We start from the raw sequence: 21,723 nt of genomic DNA, 5'->3' as shown, positions 1-21,723 counted from the left end.
TCGGCCGCCCTTCGCTCTTGCTGTGGAAATTGCCGCATTTCCGGTAAAACGTGAATTCCCTGTCCTGACCTGCGGAAACATCCCCCCATTTTTGCCAGCGCAGAAGCCACATATAGAGAGAAACCTGCGTGCGCCCTGCACGTCACAGAAAGCACCGCCTGACATCAGCACCGGCAACGCGACCTCTGAGAAATCCTGCGAGCAGGGAAGAGAGACCCATTTCTTGCACGACCTGTCAGAAGGGAACGAGCGAGCCCAACGGAGGATGCATCTGTAGGATGCGGAGTCACTTTCCTCCGCGCGTGGCGATGCGCTGCTGACCTCAGAGCCCCGTGGCGCTGGCGCTGCCGGCGGGGCCTTTCCCAGGCAGAGGGCTAATTCCGTACCCTCCGGGCCGGATGCGGTATCTCGTCACCAGCACCCGTTAGAGAAGGGAAGAGCATTGTGTGGGACCTTGCTTTTTTTAAAACTATTTGTGACCCCGGGACCAGCATGTGAGCGAGAGCCACTGCTGGAGGAAGGGGGGGAGGGGGCAGAAAATTCCCAGATCCCAGCTCTCCCTGGGAAATCCCCAGAAAGCTCCCAGGCGCTTTCTTTCCCAGCACACAAGCTCCCACGTGCCGGGGCCGAGCAGCAGGTGCAGGTCCGAAGCACTGGGCACCTGGGGAAGACGGCGGCGGGCCGGCGCACCGCCGAGGGGGGCCGGGGCTGCGGCACCGCCTGCGGGTACGCACCAGCGGGACGCAAGAGGGATCGCAAACCCCAGTGAGCTCCGGAGACCACGCTCCGCACCCCGAAGGTTGGCTCGTCTAAGAAACAACCCCGCGAGCCACCAACCATGGGACGTCCTGATGCTGCTGCGCTGCCCGTCCCAAGCGCAGCCAGCGGAGACGCCACGGGAGGGGGATCGTCCCTCCCCAGAGCCCCCCAGTCGCCCCCAGCGCCCCACAGCAGCCCTTCAGCTCCCTCACTACTTATTCGGATTTGCTTGCGGCAGGAACGCGCCTGGATCCCGCAGGCACCTGGGCGAGTCCCTGCTGGGCTCAGGGGCTGCGTCAGAGGCGCTGCCAGGGCCGGGGCACGGTGGGAGAGGGGCCGGGGCTTCCCGCCAGGACCATGGCGCGCGGGAGAAGGACCAAGGGACAGGCGACAGGCACCGAGGAGCACGGGGCCAGCCATCGCCCGCGGCCACGCAGCCGCTGCCTCCTCCGGGGAGCCGGCACCGAGGCAGCTCGCACGCCGGGAAGGGCCCGCAACCAATTCTCATGGAGGCTGAGATGCCTCTGCTGTGAGCTCAGCCAGTGACTAACTTGTTTGTCTCCCCTGGGAGCTGCACTGAGCTCTTGGGAGGCAGCAGATCCCCGCCAGCTCCTCTGCCTGTTCCAGGCGCCGCCCCCAGCCCTTTCCTGAAAAACACTCTCGGAAAACAGAGAGGCGCGGTGACACACCACCACGTCCCCTCGCTGCGAAGGCAACCGCGGCAAGCGGCTGTGCCGCCTCTTGCCAGACCAGTGCGCCTGGGAGCGCGACGGCAGGGACGCTGGAAGGACTCGGAAGGCCTGAATTTTGGAAAACCGGGCGTGGAAATTACGGCACAGGACAGATACCCCACGGGGGAATGGCACTCGCTGCGTCGCTGGGGCCATTTGTCTACGCAGGCACCGGGGAGGCACAACTGAGACCTCGCCCTGCCCCATACCCGGAGTGACGCCATCCCTGCCCCAGAGTGACCTAGACACGCAGCACCACTCAGGATGCGTCCCATGTGCCGGGTGGCAGCAGGGATCACCCGCTTTGGGAGGCTCTGCCATCCCCACCGCCTGAGCACAGCTTGTCCCCAGCTGACAGGGACGCCCTGGGCCACCCTCCACCTCTGAGCGGCCTCAGAGCACCCGCAGGGAGGAGCGGGCTCCGGGGGGCTTCTCCTCAGCACCACAGAGGGGGCGCGGGCAGCTGCCGACGGGACGAGCCGGGGTCCGGGGGGCTCTACGCTCCCCTACAGAAACATCACATTTCATAACGCGACAGGTTACAGCCACCCACATGTAACCAAACCCCAGAGCTCCAGTGCCACCGTGTGTCCTCGCCCCACGCTGCCAGCCCCGTGTCCCCAGGGCCAGCTGCGTGCTCCCGCTTTCGGATCCGGCTCCCCCTCCATCTGTGCCCAACGGCAGCTCAGTACCACGGTCCTGCCCTGGAGATCCTAGAATCACAGCATTGTTAAGGTTGGAAAAGACCCTTAAGATCATCAAGTCCAACCGTTAACCCAGCGCTGCCAAGCCCACCACTAAACCATGTCCCCAAGCACCACATCTCCCTGGCTTTTAAATACCCCCAGGGACGGGGACTCAGCCCCTGCCCTGGGCAGCCTGGGCCAGGGCCTGACAGCCCTTTGGGGGAAGAAGTTTTTCCCAATACCCAACCCAACCCTGCCCTGGCGCAGCTTGAGGCCATTCCCTCTCGTCCCATTGCTTGTTCCTGGGGAGAAGAGACCGACCCCCCCGGCTCCAGCCTCCTTTCAGGCCGTTGCAGAGAGCGATGAGGGCTCCCCTCAGCCTCCTCTTCTCCAGGCTGAGCCCCCCCAGCTCCCCCAGCCGCTCCTCCCCAGCCTTGGGCTCCAGCCCCTGCCCCAGCCTCGCTGCCCTGCTCTGGCCACGCTCCAGCCCCTCCATGGCCTCCTTGGGGTGAGGGGCCCAGCGCTGAGCACAGGATTCGCGGTGCGGCCTCCCCAGTGCCCAGCACAGGGGGACGCTCCCTGCCCCGGCCCCGCTGGCCGCACAAGACGCTTCGTGATAGAGAAAAACCTGCAGCCCCCGGGACCAGAGACGCTGCCCCGAGGCACCCGGCGCGACCCCCTGCGCAGGGCAGGGTGCCCAGCCGGTCTGGCTGGCAGAAGCCCCAGGGCCCCCTCCAGGGCGGGGAGCAGGCCCCCGGCGCGGCGGCGGGAGGGTGAAGCGGCCGGGGGGAGGCGGCAGCCGCCACCGCCGGGACGAGACGGCCCTCCAGCGGGCGGGCCCGCTGCCTGCCCGCCTCCGCCGCCCGCGGCCGCGCCTCCGCTTCACACACGCTGCTGCTCCGGTGCCTTTAGATGAAAATCAACGCTTTATTCCCCAAAAGTCCGCCTCTGCCCCCGAGCTGCGCCCGCGCCCGGCCCGACCCGGCCCGGCCCGGCGGCCATCGCCAGCATGGCGACACCCACCCAGTGCGCATGCGCCACCCCGCGACGTTCTACGCTGCGGCGTGCCTCTCTATGGTCTCCCCCCGGGGCGCTCTACGGTTAAAACCGCCCAGCGCCTCTCCGCGCTCCTGGTAGCAGCGCTGACGGCGCGGCCCGCCCGCTCGATGCGGGACCCTCCCCAGAGACAGGGCCTGCGCGCAGAGACCTTCCGCCGCCTCTACGCTCTCAGGACACTCAGGTCTTTATGGTGCGTGCGGCGCTCTATCCGCCCACCAGGTCTCTATGGTGCGTGCGGCGCTCTGTACGACGGCCTCCCAGCTTTTCATAACCGCCGGGGCCGCGCTTGGTAGCGCATTCCGTCGCTGCCCGGTGCGGGCCGGGCCTCCTCCGCCTCCCGTAGAGCGCGGTACTGCCCCGGCCCGTACCGCCTCCGTGCGCTCGTCAACCCGTGCCGTCTCTATGGGTGCGGGCGCTCTACCCCGCGGGTCGCGCTCTATGGCGGGCGGCGCTCTAGCCGAGCCCGCCCGCGCTCGGTGGCGCGGCCCCGCCCCGGGGCGGCCCGCGGCGCCGCTCGACGCCGCCTGAGGCGGCCCCGGCCCCGCCGCTGCTCCCGGCCCGGCCCCGCCGCCGCCCCGCGGGCCTGGGGCCCGGTGAAGCCGCTTGGGAGGAGCCGCGGCGGGTCCGAGCTCCGGGGGGAAGCTGCCGAGGTGGGCCGGGGCCTGAGGCGGGGGCCGGGGGCCCGGGTCTCCTCCCGGGGCGGGCTGCTGGCGTCAGGCCTGGCGCTCCGCGGGTCTCGTCCTCCCCTCCCGGAGCCGCCGTGCTGCTGAGGGGCCCAGGGCTCCAAATGTAGTTTGTAACGTGGCCTTTTCTTTATTTTTTTTGTCTTTAAGAGGTGAGCGAGGCCCTGGCAGAGGCGCCGCAGGCAATGCGCGCAAGCTTCGGAGCAGCGGGTTTGGCCTGGTAGGTGCGGGACCGGGAGGAAGGAGCAGGGCAGAGCCGTGCCCACCGGCAGGGACCCCGGGTTCCTTCAGCGCCCCGCGCCCGTCTGCAGCCTCGCTCCGTCTCTTCCCCCACCTCGCAGGCTCCCAGGTAAGGTGAGCTGACCCGGCCTCCCAGCAGGCATTGAGGTGTCAGATCCCATTGCTCCGCGTATGACAGCTTGCAGCCGAAGGCAGAGCTGTTGTCTCTCCTTCCCCGCTAAAAGGCAACCCCTCCCTGCCCGGGAGAGCTGCCTGCCAGGGCAGGACCCAGGGCGAAGTGATTTAATCGTAGGAGTGTACAGCAATAAGTATCCCCGCGGGGGATGTACCAGGAGGGCTGGCAGCTTTGCTGGAAAAAAGAATTAGAGGTTGTTTCTGTCAGGCTGCGCAGCCTGAAAAGGCTTTGCTTGAGAGCGATGAAGGAACTGCAAAGAGGAGACTGCAGTAAGGTTACGGGAAGGGGGTCTGGAGTCGGGGTTTTGGTGTTAAACGTGGGGCGAGCAGAAAATTGCCTTTACTTCTGGCAGAATGAAGTAGCAGCGAAGCTGGCAGTGTCTGGGATGTCTTTATTAGGTCCTTAATTTAATTGAAATCCCTTGCTGGGAAGGGCTGGAAGGGGAATCTGATTCCTGACAGCTGAGATCTAATATAGCTGTCTGCCTCAGCGGAGCAGCCTGGGGGGGCAGGAGCCTCTCTCAGCAGGGGACAGCCAAGCTGCCTTCCTTTTGTTTGTAATTAATAGGTAAGCTAGGCCGGCTCGGGCTGTTCAACCTTTAACTGCTGGCAACCGCGGGTCTGCGTCCGAGACGCCCGCGTCGCGGGGGGCTGTCGCCCGGGTCGCTGCACTTTGCTCCCCTGGTTCTGGCACAGCCCTCTCCCGGCAGCAGCTCCGTCCCGGCCTTTGCAGCCCTCCTCTTTTTCTCCGCATTCCCTTCATAAAGGCTCCCTTCGCTCAGGCCGCGGCACTCTGGTGTTTGGGTACGTCTTCCAAAGCTGATAGAAACGTCAGGTTAAATATGCGTAGCCGAGAGGCCAGCGGGGTGTGAGCCCTGGTTGAGATTTGCAGGTTATTTCTCAGGCTGCCTTGAAAAACAATTTATGTTCTCTTTCTCTCTCTTTTTGAAGTGTAAGGCCTTGTTGTGCTACTGAAATTTTCCTGTTTCTTACGGATCAGAAACCTTTGCTTTAGCCAGATGCTTCTGGCAATGAGAAAGGATGGGTGAGCGTAAGCAACTGATTGTTTGGAAATGCTTGATGAAAAACAATAATTTCTTCAGATGCCAAATGAGCTTGACAAGCAGGCTGGGCATGATGTCACGGAGTGACGAAACACGTCTGTTCGCAGCACCAGCAGTTAGCGCGTCAGAGCAGCTTCCTCAATGCTGGCAGGCTGGTGTCGCCGTGTTCCTGCAAGGTTTTGGCTAAAAACCACAGATTTGTGTGGTTTCTCCTTCCATGTATGTTTTCGTTGCTGGAATTATTTGGTTACTAATTTTTCCTGCTCGGTATTTTTCTTTGCTCAAAATGGGAATTGTGGCTTTTTAACAAAGAGCTTAAAAAAACTGGTATTGGTTACTTCAAATGCTTCTTGTGTCAGCAGCGAGACAGAGGGCCGAAGGGCCAGCGGGAAGTCTCCCGGACAGACCAGCCCCTCCTGAGGCCCGCTCTTCCTTCCTCCTCCTCTCACAGCATCTCTTGTCTTTTCTCTTGAGAGACTTCTGGTAATTCCTCACATCACAATAATTTGAGTTTTCTGCCTTTCCCACCAGCCCCCATGGCTCTGTTCCTCCTGTTCACCCTGTCACTTCTGCGTGTGCTCCTATTTTTCATCCACCGCGTGGTGGGCTCTTGGACAGGATGAGCCACGCGGTCGATATTCACATGTAACGCCTGCACGGGATTTTGTCTTGCTTGGGCAGAGGGGACGACTCGGTTACTGAACACCTCTCCCTTCTCAAAGTCCGCTTGCGTTTACGCGCGGGGTAGTTTAAGGTCGTCTTCCTCCTGCCCTTTCTTTTTTGAATTTCAAGGGAAATTTTGTCTTGAAATCTCTCGGCTGCTGCATTTCACCGCTGCCCAGGTGAGCTGCGCCTGGTCTGGACAGCGTAAAGGTGAGGAAAACGGGAGGGCATGGGGAAAGAGCCAGCTGTTCACATAACTCTTCCCAGCCAGGAGAGCGCTGCTAGCTCTGATTAAACAAACGCAGAGGCAAAATGTAAATCCTGTCTAATGATATAGGTTTGTTTTGTTTTCAGCTCCCCTTAGATTTAGTATCTCTTGGAAAGATTTAATTTAAGGCTTCTCTGTGAGCTGTTAGTGGTGTCTGCTTCCAGCAAGAACAGCGGAGGAGCAAGAGGTATCATTGATTCGATTAAATATCCGGGTCACTTACCATTGCCTGTGTTTTTTCTCTGGTGAGTTTTGATATTGGAAGAGGATGAGATAAAAGGAACGTGTGCAGAAAGAGATAACTGCGGCTGGAGCTGCCCCAGGCAGAGGCCGCTTTCTAAATGGATTTGTAGATGAGCTTTTCCTGTCAGTTTTGGGTCCTGTGTGAGGAGATATCAGGCGTGTGCAAACAAGCTTGCTTCTTTTGTCCCCCCTCCTCTGTTGGGTTAGTGGATATCCTTGATATCCAGAAGTCAAACTGGACAGTCTTCCCTCCTGTGTGTCTTTCTCAAAGAGCAGTCTTAAGCTTTGTGGGTTGTAATGCTTGGTTCGGGAAGTTAAATCATATCTTTAAGCTTTGCAAAGCCAATGAACATCATAGTCGACTCCTGGTTTTCTACAGCTGCAGATTTTCTTCACTTAGTTAAGTTTGCATATCAAATTTGGCTAATTCTTTTTCCTATACTAAATTCCCAAAGCTGGGCTGGGGGTAAGTTGGAAAGCATTCTCCCAGAAGTCGGCATTGGCGTTTCTACAACCACTGGTATTCCGGCTGGCTGGAGACCACCAACGGGAGAAGCGCGTGTCCTCGTGTGTCTTCAGGTGCCCGGTAACTGGCTCAGGCTGTGTGAGTTCTCCGGTGCCCCAGTTTCTCTTGTCTGTGGTGAGAATGCTGGAGTCTTTCAGGATGTTGCAGCTCAGTCAGCATCTATAAAGAGCTTTGCGGGCTCGGCAGCAGTGTTTGAAGTGCAAGGTCGGTTGTGTTACAGAGATCGTGCTTGCTGCAGGTGTCAGGCAGCAGGTAAGGAGCTCCCCGTGCCTCCGCTCCTGCCGTGCGGAGCCAAACATCAGCTTCTGATCTGGAACCAGCTGCTTTGCGGGACACCCTGATTGTCTGCAGCCTGCTGAGGACCGAGCATTGCATTTTAGCAGCTGCAGAAGTCAGAAACTTCTGAGTTGAAATCTTTCTGCAGCGCTGAAGCTGTCAGTGACTTGTACGGAGGCTGTGGCCAAGAACCTTGCAAAACCCGGTGGCTGAAAAGTGTGCGTCTTCATCTCAAACCACGGTCTCTTTGTGAAAATGCTTCCACTTTTGTTTTTTCCCTAGAGCTGGCTGTCTGTACGTTATTATTTTCCTACTTAGCAAGTTGTTGTCTGGGAATACGGCACCTCTGTTGATTTTATTGTTATTACCAACTTTTGAGATCTCTGCGCGGAGTCAGCTGTGAGGTGGAGAAGCAGGTTGGACAGCCGAAGCACCAGCGCCTGTACTTTTCAGATAAGAAGATGAAGGAAAATCTAGGATAAAAAATGCTTTCTGAGTCTGTGTCTTATCCAGTGATACCGTGTTTCTATGCGCTTCAGACCAAAGCGCTGTTAAAATCCTGCTGGGTTTAGACCTGACCTCCAGAATTTAATAAACATGACAGGGTGTTTAGACTGTGTCTCCATATCTTAAAACTTGTCAGGTTTTTCCCCTGGCTCTTTGTGTTGAAGAGTTGTTACAAATCTTCCTCTGAGAAATCACCTAATCTCTAGCCCAAGGTTAACCACGGTTGGTTTCTCTTCCGTGCCAGCTGTGTCCTTCAGAAGAAATAGAGATTTTCTTCCTCGTTGTTTTGTATATTTTTTCTAGAACTGACCTGATTACTGGATTCCTCTAGTTCTTGCTTCTCGCACCAAGCTCACTTTTCTCTGCTTCCCTGGTCGCCGTAGTTCTGTCCAGGAATGGTGAATCCAAACTGGGAAGGCCGGAGAGGGGACAAGACCTGTAGCAGATGAGTTTTTGCCAGTGTTTTGCACAAGAGCATTGAATGCACAGCTCTCTCTTCTGGAATTGCTTTGCCTGATAAGTCCTAGGATCTCGTTGGTTTCTGCTCAGGGTTGGTTTCTGCTGTGGTTTATGGTGGTCACAAAATAAGCAAGACACTCTTGTCTCTCCTCCTTCTGTTTCCAGCTGATGTGCTTGGATTGGTTCGGCTTGTTTGTTTAAAAAATTCATTGACCCCCTAATGGTTAATTCCCTGTTGCTTCCATCGCGTGCAGTTTTTCAGGGCAGCCGGGTTTTGGCGTGCAGCTTCGTGGTCTTCCTCCGGGGTACTGGTGATGTCTGCGCAAGTAGCTGCTGCGGCTGGCCTAAACGAGGGTAAAAGCACCCAATTTCATGGAGGTCGCTGCGTAGTCTGTGTGTTGTTACCAATGAGCGTGGATCCTGGGCACTGGGAAAAGGTTGGCAGTGTGCCTGACTGCCTTGTCACTGGGAGGATGCAAAAGTGCCGCTGGTACTTGGACTTGGCAGTGAAGGCGTTTAACACGAGTCTCTCCAAACTCTGTGTTTAGTTATCTTTCATGTCCAAATGGTACCTGGGAGGTAGGCGACTCTCCCCTCCAGCCAGGCTGCCAGTCATCGTGCCCCCTTCTTTTCTTCCTCCTCCATGGACTAGTTCTCACTCACCTCCTCTGTCAGTAAATTACAGTTGTGGAGGATGATACCAGCTTTCCCAGAAATGCTTACAGTGCCTGGCACGAGAGCACGGAGATGGCGACCGGGACGCGATGCAGGAGCACAGCAGTCACCTTGTTCTTTCCCCCCCTCTCCCGGCTGCTCAGGATGTGGGGCAGGAGGCTGGCCTCTCTGCTCCAGGTGCCGTGCCAGCTGAGTGGAAGCAGTAGACATCGCTCGCCATGGCTGCCCCGTGACAGGAGGACCGTCCTCGCTGCGGCGGCTCGCTGGCATCACACGGCCCCGGAGTCCCTGAAGTGCGCCTGGCAGCTACACGGTGACCATCTAGGTAGGTGTTGGGTGCGTGCGTACCCGCTTTGCGGTCTGTTTCGGGAGAGGAGTGGGAGTTTCCTGACCTTTTTCCCCAGGAGTGACTTTTTTCTTTTTTTTCTTCTGAAATGCTCCGCGTTAGAGGGATGCGCACTGGCGTCTGTGTTTCATGTTCCCTTTGGGAATTCCCAAAGGCAGGATGGAGCAGGTTTGTCTGCTGGTGGCAAGATTTTTATGATAAATGAGGCGATGCTAAATCAGAAATCAAATCAAGGGATTCCTGAGCAGTAACTGCAGCCGAGCCTTGCCCTGTCAGTCACCTATTTTCGGTGTAATGCTCGGGGCAGGGGGGGTGGCTGGTTTGGTGGGTGCCCTGCTCTCGTGCCCCCACTCCGTAAAACGCTGATCTGTGAAAGGCAGTTGTTAGAGCAGGCTTGCCAGCAGCCTGTCTGCTTCTGTGGCTGGGTGGAAGGAGCAGCAGGAAGGGCATGAAAGCCTTTTTGATGCAAATCGTACTTCACTGTGAGGCTGCTTAAAGAAAAGATAAGGAGAGTGTGGCTTAGTGTGAAGTAACAGCTATAAATGCTGTCTAATGCTGATTTTTTTTTTTTTTTTGGCCCTTTTGGTTTTGGCGGTGACTTGGCAGCTGAGGCACACGTTTCCCCGTGGTCTGTTTGGTTTGGCCCAGTGGCTCTCTGCCTGGGCGATGCCTAACGAGGCTAGTTAGGTGTTGGTACTCTGAGTCCCTTTAAGCAAAGGGAATTGCTCGGTACTTTACCCAACACAGTGGCCCCAAGAAAGGATATTGGTGTTTTCCCACTGCAGAGTGATCTCGGATACTTGGATTTCAAAGCTGAGTAGGACTAGAGCAGGAAGGGCTCTCCCGTTGTCTCTGCTGGCTCTGACCCCCTTCCGAAGGGCTTCGAGTATTCCTCAGCTGTCCCAGGATGGAACAAGGAGGAGAGGCTTTATTGTAATGCTAAATGGATATCAAAGCTTTGCGTCAAGGTCTTGATGTTGTCCGTAATGTTTCCATAGTTTGGATGTCGATGTGATGATTTGTTTGACTCTTACCTCTGTTCCTGTGCTGGGGTCTGCAGCTGCGCGGAGGGGGGGGACATCATGTGCAACAGCTGCTGCGCTGCTCTGAATTTACTACTCGGTGAGGAGAGATGCTGGATGTAAGCATGTGGCCAGCATGTTTGTTAGCCGTGCTCCCTCCTCCTGCTGCGGGATGAGGTTGCCTGCAGACTTGGTAAGAAGGGAGCCCATGGCGAGACCGCCGACAGCCAGGCCTTCTGTGAGGATATTCTGCCTGGTCTTCATCGTGTGACAAGCTAGCTTAATTTATGGAAAGAGGGGCAAAGTTTAACAGCCTCTGCATCCCCTGTGAGTGGGATCATAACTTGTGGGCTCTCGGCTTCAGTTCTTGGCTTTGTTTTTTCTCGCTGTTCACACCAATGCATCTTTTGAGCCTGTCCTTCTTTGCAGAGCTCAGGTACGCAAACACGCTGATGCGATTCGATTTTGTCTGGCTGCGGGACCACTGCCGCTCGGCTTCCTGCTACAACACCAAGACGAACCAGCGCAGCTTGGACACGGCTAGCGTGGACCTGGGAATCAAACCCAAGGCTGTCCGAGTGGATGAGACCACGCTCTTCCTCACGTGTAAGTAGCAAAGTGACTGTACCCCGCGTGTCTTGCGGACTGCCAGCCCTGCTTGGAGGGAGCCTCGTTGATGGATCCCATCCTTAGGTTTGCTGGGAGAGGGCAGCCTTATCTCTAAATCAGTAGCTGTTTCAGGAAGAGATTTAGCTGTAAACAGATTTTAAACACTGCTTTTCTGAGCAGCGCTGTCACTGTAAACGTGCTGCAGACTTAAATTTGTGTCTGTTTTTCCTCCCGCTTTTTGGGTAGAGATGTGTGTGTCTTCAGTGTCTGGGTATTTCACTGGTCAGTTTGAACACCGCAGCAATGCAGGGAGTCAACAGGTTGGTCAAGAAGTGGTTGGTTTTCTTTTCCTTACCCTGTCCTATTTGAGCTGGTATCCCTGGTCAGAATTCGCATTTTCTATCCTTTCTCCTCAGCTTCCCAGCTGCTTTCTTGCTTTTGTTGGAGCTTACCTTTATTTATGGCCTTGTCGTTGGTGCTTTACTTCTCCTTGGAGTCCTGTCAATAGAAAACAAAACCACTGAGGTTGAAACACTTCACTCTGAATTTGCAGTTGTTGCAGCAATGACAGCGCTTTTTAGGACTTGTGGCCTTAACCAGATAATGTTTTGGGTGGCATCAGGGTGCAAAGAGTCTGTCACCAGACAAAATTGAAAGGGTGAGGACTGTCCTGATGGTTGCGCTGACCACGATCTCGGGCTGTTCGGTGCGATTGCGGTGACTGTGACCCTTCTCCCTTGTCGAAGGGCCCGACGGGCACGTGACGCGGTATGGGCTGGAGTGGCTGGTGAAGAACAGCTACGAGGGGCAGAAGCAGCAGGTCATGCACCCGCGGATTCTCTGGAACGCAGAAATCTACCGCCAAGCCCAGGTCCCATCCGTCGACTGCCGGAGTTTCCTGGAGACAGACGAGGGGCTGAAGGAGTTCCTGCAAAACTTCTTGTTATATGGGATTGCTTTTGTAGAGAACGTCACTCCCACCAAAGAGGACACGGAAATCTTAGCGGAAAGGATCAGCTTAATCAGGTAACTAGGGCTGCCCTGGGAAGGGCACTGGCAGCTTTGTAGGGGAGCCGTGAAGGGTAGACTGCTATTTTCTTTTTGTTTGGAAAGGTGCTGCCCTCTTATCCCTGTATATTGTGCAGCGTGGCCTGGTTTGCACACAAAAGGGCTGGGACTTCTACAGTCTCTGGCCAGTCCGCTTGAACGGAGATGCAGTATTGCACTGCGGGATCTGACCTCTTTTTTGCGGAGAGCCTGGAGTCGCCGGGTTATGGAGCCGCCTCAGGAGCACAGGGTGACTTTTGTGATAGTGGGACTGCGTGGAGAGAGGAGTGGCTGAAGGAAGCAGCCTGTGTGGGAAGAGCAGAGCTTTGCAAGGACGGACACATCCTGTTATGACTTGAAAGGTTAGGAGGGCAGCCCTGGCCCTGGGAGCCAGGGATATCAAAAACAATTTGTAGCTCTCGCTAAAGAAAAATATTGAGAAATGTTTCTTCTGTGTTTGTTTAAAACACACCAACAGCATGGCCAGCCAGGGTTTGAGTTTCAAGTTTTATCCAAGCTGCAGAAACAGTTTAACTTGCCTCGGGCCACTGGAAGGGAGGGGTTTCTCTTAATGAATAGTCACTCCAAACAGAAATGAGGGGCTCCAAGGAATATCCAGCCAACTTTTTTCTCCAGGTACCCTCACCCTGCAGCCCCTGACTACTGTTTGTCCTTGCCTTCCATCTGTTCCCTTCCGTGCGTGGTGTAGGGGGGAGGTGGGTGAAAACGCAGGACCCTAAGAATGAGAAACAGGGTTGTTGGGTAACCCTGCGCTGGGTACAACAAGGGCTGGCTGCGCTCTGGCAACTCCTCGGGTCGCTCAGTGGCTGCCTTGATTTGACAGGGACTGATGTTTGGTGTGGAAAGATCTGTATTTGTGGAGGGGAAGCAAGACTCATGCCGTCGGTCTTTTGGGGAGGGAAGAGAGACGTTGAATGCTAGAGGAGGCACTAGAAGCAGCATCTCTTGACAATGTGAATTTTGTTAAGGTGTTCTGCTTTAATTTACCCTGTACCTCCAACGCAAGAGAGGAGCTGCTTTACCGCCACGCTGATCCCTGCAGAGCCTCGTAACTGCCCACCTCTGTTGCAGGGAGACCATTTACGGTAGAATGTGGTACTTTACCTCCGACTTCTCGCGGGGAGACACCGCCTACACCAAGCTGGCTCTGGATCGTCACACCGACACAACCTACTTCCAGGAGCCCTGCGGGTAAGTGCTTTTGCTGGTTCACAGACGCACGGTGCAGGAGGCAGGAGTGACTCCCAGTGATGCTGTTTCTAGCGGCTTAGGCTTCGTTGTCCCCAGTGCTGCTGATGGGATGTACTTCTGCTGGTCACACAGCGATTCTGGGTCTTGTCGGATCCCTGTGGAGTGGGGTGGTCTGCAGATCAATTTTTCCCATGCTTGAAATGTCTAGGTCTTCCAGAAAGCAGGCAGTGAAGGACTCGGCCATTAGCTAGCCGGCTGCTGCTTGGTATTGCTGCGGTCCAAGTAGTCTTTGTAGCGACAGAGAAGGCTCAGCGCTGTAGTCATTTTTGTGCTACCCTGGCGCTTATCTGACAGTCTCTTCTGAAATCACCCTCCTTGGTCTCCAAAGCGACACACAGCATTCAGCCTCGCAGAAACGAGCCGCTGATTTGATTTGTCTTTTGCGTACATCTGGCGAGGCGAGGCTCCTCCTGCAGCAAGCGCCCCTTATCAGCTGTTGTACAAAGTCACTGCAAAAGTTTGCTTCGGCGTAATCCTGCTGACCCGGGGCAAGCCCTCCGCACCCACATCTGCGCTGTTTGGTTTTTGTTTTGCTGTGAGCTGGGTCAGCGGTACGCTGTGGGGAAGGTGGGAGAGCAGCCCGCAGTGACTGCCTCTGCGCTCCCAAGCTGCGCGTGGTGGCTGTCCTACGTGCTCTGCTCACGTTTGCTCCGTGCAGTCGCTCTGCTTCAGTGCAAGCAGGCTGGGGTTTGCATTTTGGCAGTGGCGCAGCCCTGTAGGTAGGCAGAAACCAGGCTTCCCCAGCCCTTCGGAGTTCACACCTGTCTGTGCTTTTAAAAGCAGTTTGTAGCTACAGTGTTGTTGCCCAAATGCTAGTTTGCAAACTGCCTTTCTGATGTAGCCTCTGGGCCGTGAGTTTTACGGGGGGCTGGAGAAAGAAAGGCAGCAGCCCTGATCATGGTTCACAATGAAGCACAAGAGACTTAAGCTTAATTTCTAGCTTAACTTTTTTTTTGTCTGCTTTCATCTCAATCAAGAGGGGAATCATTGGGAAATGGCCTGGAGGAGAGCGGATGGAAGTACTGTGATCCCTTATGGAGCAAGGGCTACAGAGAGAAGTCCTCCGGTCCCCGCCTCCTGCCCTAGGGCAGGATTAGCTCTTCCCAAGTGAGGCTGTTAACTTGCTAAACATCCTGATGGGGAAGGTCTGTGGTGCAGAGCCCTGAAAGCAGAGGATGAAGGGGTGAGATCTGTTGGCTGCATGCAGATTTAGGAGCAGGAAGGGTGGGTAGCCTTACCCAGGTGGCACCCTGAGCACTGCTGTCTGTGCCCAGCCAGCAGGAAGCTTGGTAAGAGGGTTTTAGGGTGCTCCGTGGAGCTAGAAGCGTACACATAAAGCGGCACATGCTTCAAGCCAGATCTGCTTGGCTTCCCTGTTCCCAGTGAAGGGCTGACTGCAGAACCCGTGTGCGTTCGTGACCTGTGCAGTGTTACCTGCTGGGCTGAGTCGTTTTAGGAGCTCACAAAATCTTCCCCAAAATCAAATAAAAATTAGTAATCACAACTTCAGCCTACAAAAGAGCTTTGAGTAAACTGCTCGGTGCCAGAACTATAGAGCTCATTAGCTATTTTTATACCTTTCTTTTCCACTTGGAAGGGTTCCCTCCAGGTAGGTGTATTCTCATCTGCAGCCAACCAAAGTATACCAAGCAATGATAGCATGGGCTACGTTAGTCGGGCTAGCCATTAATGTTTGCAATTCTGCAAAACCATAGTTGTGCAGGAAGAACGTGAATTTCTGGCTTTCCTGAGTCCCCATCTCTGCCAGAAATCCCTTCTTCCCAGGCTGTTTCAGACTTGCTTCTGAAACACTTGAAACAGCCTTCGACCTGCTTCTGAAGGAAATGAGGTGTTTTTCCAGAAAGATACGTTCATTTGAATGTCTGCTTTCCCCGCTGCTTTGGCTGAAATCAGCCAAATCTGACAAGTCTCCAATTATTGCAAAGGGTAGAGGATGGAAGCTCCCCAAGCTATGGGAAAGACTGCAACCTTATCTCGCTTGGGTACCAAAGAGCCTGCCCTGAGAAGAGGCTTCCTCAGCACCCTGGGCTGCAGGAGGAGGTTGTTGCCTTTGAGGCACAAAGTGTCCTTTGCTCCAGTGCTTGTGGACTGACTTCGTAAAATTGCCCTGAAACCGCTGGGGATGTAGGGGTGGCTGGAGCACCCAGGTGCAAAGTGCTGGTGAGGGTGGAGCTGGGAGGTCCTGCCTCATCACTTGCTGTTCATCACTTGCTGTGGGACTGGGTTAAGAGGCCCCGAAGGGCGATCAGAAGATAAGGGCTTTCCCAGAAGGTCACAATTTTCTGACAAGTGAAGTTGGTACACTGTGAAAATTGGGAGTAGGTGGCTCGGGGCAGCTCCTGGGTATTTGTTCCTAACAGTCCAATGCCTGCCTTGCTTGGATGAAGGGACAGAGCAGCTTCAGAGGAGTAATAGCAGGACAAAAGCCGAGTTGGATGGCTTCCCGCTAGGGAGGGGGTGTCCCTGTAGGCAGACTTCTCACTGGAGACTCCTGCTGCAGGCTTTCCAAAGGGTCTTTAACGTGGGGCTGTGAAGGGCTTCCCCTGACTGCCTGTGGGAGGCCCTGACGCGCCTTTGAGCGAGAGCCGCCCTGGACTCCCCTTGTAGTTCCTGGAGACCTCAGCAGTACAACCAGCATTTCTTTAACTGTCCTCTTGTTCCGAGATGTTCTAGCAAAGATAGTTTTGTGCTTTTGCACATCTGCATCCTACTGCCTGGATGGACTTTGAGTGCCACAGGCCTGATCCTGCACCACTTGAAGTCTCAGGCTCCCGTCACTCGATTTGGGAGGCAGTATGGGCAGTAGCCCTCTTCTTGGAAAGCGACGTGTGTGAGATTGGGCCTGAAGAAGCGGCAGGTACAGCCTTTTCTTGCTGGTCTGTCTCCGTTCCCTGGCAGGTCTTAGTGAAATGAGTTGTATTACAAATAAGTACATCAGAACCGTCAGAGAAGGGTGGTGCAGCCATCTGCATCTGTCTGGGTCCGCGGGGAGCACCTTCTCTCCACAGGCCAGGCAGCCAAGGTCTTTTCTCTTGTGCTCTGGATTCTCTCTCCCATGCAGCATCCAAGTGTTTCACTGCCTGAAGCACGAGGGCACGGGCGGGCGGACGCTGCTGGTGGATGGTTTCTACGCAGCAGAGCAGGTTCTCCAGCAAGCCCCCGATCAATTCGAGCTGCTCAGCAAGGTGCCCTTGAAGCACGAGTACGTTGAGAACGTGGGAGACTGTCACAACCACATGATCGGAGTTGGGCCGGTCCTCAATGTCTATCCCTGGAACAACGAGCTTTATCTGATCAGGTAACGTCAACACGAGGCCTCTTGCTTATGGGGAGGAGAGGGGATTGTGGCAGGTGGCAGTGGTTTTCCAGAAGATACTGTAAACCAAAAACTGACGTATGTTTGAGGGGCAGGGGTGAAACCACAGAAACACCCTGCGTTTCCTCCTGGGCTGTGCATTGCTGCTTTAGAGGAAGTGTCAGAGTCACCGATACAAAGATGAGTGTCAGTGCTGAGCTCTGATTTTTCACTCCTGTCATCCTCCCTTCAGCTCCATGCCCTCATCTCACCTGATTTGAGAGGCAGCAGAATTCAGCCCTCTCTGAAAGAGCCTCTAGAAACTAGCCTGGCATACAGGGAATGGGGAGAGTGCAGACCGTCCCCTCCCAGAGGGAATGTGGGCTGCTTTCTGAAACTCCAGCTTGGCTTCGTGCAGGAGGCTGTCCAGCACTGCTTTGCACCTTCGTTCCGACCAGCCCTCAGTCTTGCCCTTTGCTGTGGCACATCCTTCCACGGAAAATCAGCAGGAACACTTTAACACTTGACAGTAAACTCCTCCTTGCTCCCTGTGTTGTGTATTCTCCTGAACGTCCTGCGCTTGCAGCATAACCTGCCTAGTCATCTCTATAGCCCGCCTTAAATACTGCCTGCTCCTCCAAGCTCCCGAGGTTCCCTTTGGAAGTACCTGGCTGTGCTCGTGGAGCCATGTGGGCAGTCTCTTATCCCTTCTTTACTTCTAGGTACAACAATTACGATCGTGCTGTCATCAACACTGTGCCTTACGATGTTGTGCATCGCTGGTACGCTGCTCACCGCACACTCACCACAGAGCTCAGGAGACCAGAAAATGAACTGTGGGTCAAACTGAAGCCGGGCAAGGTAGGACCTGGAGTTGGGAAGCTCGTGTGCGTTTGGTACAGGGAGAGAGGCAGGGTGCCTCTTCGGGCATGCAGGCTTGTTGCAACCAAGGTGAATGCTTCAGGCAAGCTCCGTGTGCTGCAGTTTTCCTCTTTATGGCTGTCGTAAGGTGCCCTGTATTACAGTACTGGCATCTGGTGTGTGTCTGTTCCTACTGTCCTAAAAGAGTACGAGCTTCCAGATAAGGCAGAAATGTTTAATTAAAACTCTGCCTCAGAGGAAAGTTAGTCCCAGCTGGGGGAGAGGAGGAAGATCTTTCCGGTCAAATGAGGACCCTCAGAAGCAGAGAGGCTGGGAACACTTAATGTTCAGCCTCTAACTTCTTCCAGAAGAAATTCTTATTTTGATGGACATGTAAAGGTGTGGGAAGCTGAATTTACTTCTGTTCTGAGGTTGTATTTGAACCCTTACATAGCCTAGGTCTCCTGTGATTCGCTGGCAATCTTCACTGTCCCAGAAATGACTGAGGTGCCTGAGCACACCTTGGTGCTGAAAGGAAAAAGCTCTGCCCTGCGTTTGAAAGGCTGATGCTGGGTGCAGCTTGGGAGGAGCTCGAAGAGCTAGAGCCACAGGTGTAGACTTGAAGGTATTACGGTGCAGGGCTGCTTCCTTCAGCTGTGCGTGCTTGCAGGGGTTTTATTCCTACAAGGTCTAGGTTCCGCCTGAGCCCAGGGCCCCAAAAATTAAACAGTCCAGCAGGGAAGATGATCATATCAGAGCCCCTACACTGCTCTGTTCCAAAGGATGCCTGGAGGAAAGTGGCACCGTAGAGGCTGAAGGTGGCCAGTGTCTGTTGCTGGTGAACGATTGCACAACCCCTCTGATAGGAAAGCAAAGAAACAGCCCAGAATGTCTTTCTGTGCTTTGGTAGCTGTTGTCTTTTAACTTGTGGTTAGCAGCAGAGCAGAACTGCTGGCTTCAGGTAAAACTGCTGTGCTACATCACGTGAAACATCTGGCTGTAGTCTCACGCGCTGTCTGGCAGTGTTGAACGGGAAGGGTCGTGCCCACCCTGGCACACCCTTACTCGCTCTTCCAGTCTCCAGGGGTCTCCAGCTCCAGGACCTGCCCTGTCAGAGGGCCCTGGCCCTGGCTGCGGGGGTTGCCCTTCTCCTGACGCCTTTTCTCTTCGCCCGCAGGCACTGTTCATAGATAACTGGCGCGTCCTGCACGGACGGGAAGCGTTCACGGGGTACCGCCAGCTCTGTGGCTGCTACCTGACGAGAGATGACGTGCTGAACACCGCGCGCTTACTGGGACTGCAAGCTTAGCCCAGGCCCCTCCGGAGAGGCGGTCGGACCTCCAGCAGCGCCACGCGGTGCCTCCCCACGACGAAGATGTTGCACATACCTCAGACACCTCCGCCCTCTCCAAGCGGTTCTCGGTGCCTGCTCAGGAGAGGGAGCAGGTGGAAGCCAAAGGTTACGGGAGCTTTACGGGACCGTATTCTGCCTCGGAGCATGGTCAGCTCTTGCTGGCTGTGCACCCAGCCAGTCAGTCTGCCTCAGCTCTGCTGAGCGAGGGTTAAGTGCTCCCAGCACCCACGGATGTGAAGTGCTCCTCCAGTCAAGTGCCTTCAGGATTTGAAACCTTTGCATTTTTCCCTGTTGTTCAGCCTTTTTGTCAGCTGGCAGTTCTAGGTTTTCTTTTTTAGCAGAGCAGAATGGAAATCACTGGGGTCTTGTCCCACCCCAGGCTGGACTTTGCCCCTTCTAGAGAAAATGCAAATCTATCGTCCCTATTTGTTGAAAATGCCACTACTCAAACTGGGGGCTGCTGGCCTGTTTCAGTGACTTCTCTCTTCTTTAAACATACTACATACGCCTGTAACGGTCACTGATGCAAGCTGTGCTGCTTGCGAGGTGGCCTGGCAAGAGAACCTGGTATAGTTAGGGTATTTCAGAGAAGGTTTAGGTTAGAAGGAAAGGGGGAAGTAGCGAGACCTGCATGTTGGGAAGGAGAGATGACCGTGTTGGAGGGATGTATTTCTTGCGTTTCCTTGCCTTCCGGTAACGTAACGCTTGTGTTCTTTCTGCCTGTTGCACTGCACTTGTATCAAGGGTGAAGCCTCAGCAGCTACAGTATTTGCTGACAAATCTCCCACTGTGCCTGCTCTTTCATCTTTTCTGAAGAAGGAATTTGTGTTAGGTCATCGTTGCACCGGCTGCTGGAGGAGGCTGAGCGGTTTTTCCCCCCCGGTTCTCCTGCGTGTGAAGGTAACACGGAGGTGCCTTTCAGCTCCTGTAGCTGGGAGGATAAATTGGAGTCTGGCACGTTGCAGGGCCGCAGCGTAAGGAACAAAAGCAAAGCCTATCGTTATTAGAAACATTGGAATTTTAGAACCTGCCCTCGTTTAATCTAAATACTGAATAGATAGATCCTAGTGTTAAGAGAAGCTCTTGAAAGCCTCTCTTGACGTGGGCTGAGCTACCTGACGCTGTCTTTCGCAGTCTTTGCTGTCTGTGGTGTGCCACTGCTGCAGTCATCGGGCGTCGGAAGGGGTTTCTGGGCAGCGGTGGCAGGTTACCCAAGCCTGACGTGAGCTGCCTTCTGTCAGGTACATCTCCCAGGGCCTGTGAACGGCAGCCTCAGGCACAGGCGGGAACCTGAATTTTCCTCTAGGCTGAGCCAGTGAATTCCTTGAGCAGCCTGCAGCATATATGCTGTTACTTTCTTTATCAGGCCTCTTGTTTATAGGTTCTCCTTAGGCGCCAGTTACGCCAGCACAGCTTAGATGTGAAGCCTTACAAATCTTGCTTAACCATGTTGAGGTAGCAAACCACAGCGGTTACGTACGCTGTGCCTCGCGCAGCCCAGCTCACGTGCTCCGGGGCTGGTTTTGCCCTCTGCTGCCGGGTGAAGCCGTGGCCTGGAGCACGGGGGAAGAGATGGTGACAAAAAACAAGCTCTCTTGGTTGACAAAGGAGGGGACAAATGCCCTTGCTCAGTATTTGAAAAGTGGAGCCCTCTTTCAAATTATTTGAGGGTATCAAGGGTTCCTGCCCTCTTTTTGCCTCCCTGTGCCCCCAGGATACGAGGGAAAGCGCTTGGGTAATGTGGAAACCTTCCCTTAGTCAGTGAGATCAGCTTTACCTTCCCCTGCGCGGGGGACCTCCGTCTTCATCAGCCGCAAGCTGAAAATCTGCCGCTACCCTGAGCTGGAGCGTGCAGGGCTGTGGCTAGCAGGAGGGAGAACCGACCAAAGCGCGTTGATGACGGATTGTCGTGACATAAGTGCCTTCCTGACAAGGAACGTGGTGACTGTAGCTCTGCCTCCTGCTGCGGCTGCCGGGGGCTGTGGCCTTCAGCCGCCAGCCCTCTCTTAGGAGCCACCTCCAAGCCAACACGCTCCTCGAGGCGCTGTGTAGTCTGTTTTGGGAGAAATTGTTCATGGTGAATGTAGAAGAAACACATTTTGCCATAGGTATTACTCAAATTAATTTAGCCACCCCAGCAATAAAACGTGGGGTGGAGAGAGCTTGGTTTAAATCTTGAGCTTCACTGCTCCCCCCTTCCCAAGAGGGCTAAATTCTTCCCAAGCAGCTTGGGAGCATCCAGGCTTTATTTGAAGGGACGGTGGTGTTTGTGCCGCGCTACAGAACAGGTTCTGTTTGCTGTAGCGATACTGGATCAGTTTTGTAATCAAGCTTTTTCAGTTCCTTCAGCCAGCGAATGATGACCTGCTTCCTTCTCCTTCCCTGCACTGGTGATCCAATGGGTGAGTTTAAGGCATTTTCCAAAACTAAGAAATCAAGTCTTCAAATAAATGATTTATAAAGCGGTCAGTTTAACAAAATATATATTTCAAGCAATACTGAACTTGAAAATAAGTCTGTATTACCCCTCAAAGGTGGAATAAACGCGAGGAGCAGTAAAACAATGCATCGCCCTTGACTTCTCATCGTTCCTTCTTTCGCCTGCCACACGATGGCAGAAGATGCAAGAAATTAATGTTAAAAAGTCAATGTGCATCCCACCCCTGCGGCCTTCGGGGTAGCAGCGGGGCCGGGTCTCTCTTCTGCTGTGCTGTGCCCGTTTCTTTTGGGAACCCCAGGGATGGATGCTCAAAAGCCTCCATGACCGTGGATGTTTTAAAGAGCTGCCGGACGTGGTGTCCATCGTGCCGGAGGAGGAGTGGAGATGCACCTGCGCAGGTCCCCCCGCCCCGTGTGCGCCTTCAGCTGCCTCCCCTTGCCCTC

General features: G+C 54.9%; 1 protein-coding gene across 5 annotated transcripts; it reads left to right on the top strand.

Moving 5' to 3' along the window:
• The first annotated feature begins 3,282 nt into the window (after positions 1-3,282).
• TMLHE (trimethyllysine hydroxylase, epsilon) lies at positions 3,283-21,408 on the top strand. Of its 5 annotated transcripts, XR_015702489.1 has the most exons (10): positions 3,725-3,885; positions 4,069-4,267; positions 9,157-9,338; positions 10,811-10,987; positions 11,737-12,016; positions 13,130-13,249; positions 16,392-16,628; positions 17,348-17,486; positions 18,664-21,242; positions 21,375-21,408. XR_015702489.1 is itself a non-coding variant. In XM_087748288.1 (9 exons), the coding sequence occupies exons 3-9, from the start codon at positions 9,158-9,160 to the stop codon at positions 18,793-18,795; spliced, it is 1,266 nt and encodes a 421-aa protein (XP_087604414.1). In that variant the 5' UTR covers positions 3,283-3,425; positions 4,069-4,267; position 9,157; the 3' UTR covers positions 18,796-21,408. The 5 variants fall into 5 exon arrangements, 4 of the variants coding, with proteins under 4 accessions (XP_087604414.1, XP_087604413.1, XP_087604415.1 ...); XM_087748288.1 differs by lacking the exon at positions 3,725-3,885 and adding an exon at positions 3,283-3,425 and having other exon boundaries at positions 18,664-21,408; XM_087748287.1 differs by having other exon boundaries at positions 18,664-21,408.
• Positions 21,409-21,723: the final 315 nt, after the last annotated feature.

This window comes from Nipponia nippon, unplaced genomic scaffold (assembly GCF_047370975.1).
Source record: "Nipponia nippon isolate SJK-2023a ecotype South Korea unplaced genomic scaffold, ASM4737097v1 scaffold_12, whole genome shotgun sequence".
NCBI classification, from domain to species: Eukaryota; Metazoa; Chordata; class Aves; order Pelecaniformes; family Threskiornithidae; genus Nipponia; species Nipponia nippon.
This window is presented reverse-complemented; position numbering and strand designations above follow the sequence as displayed.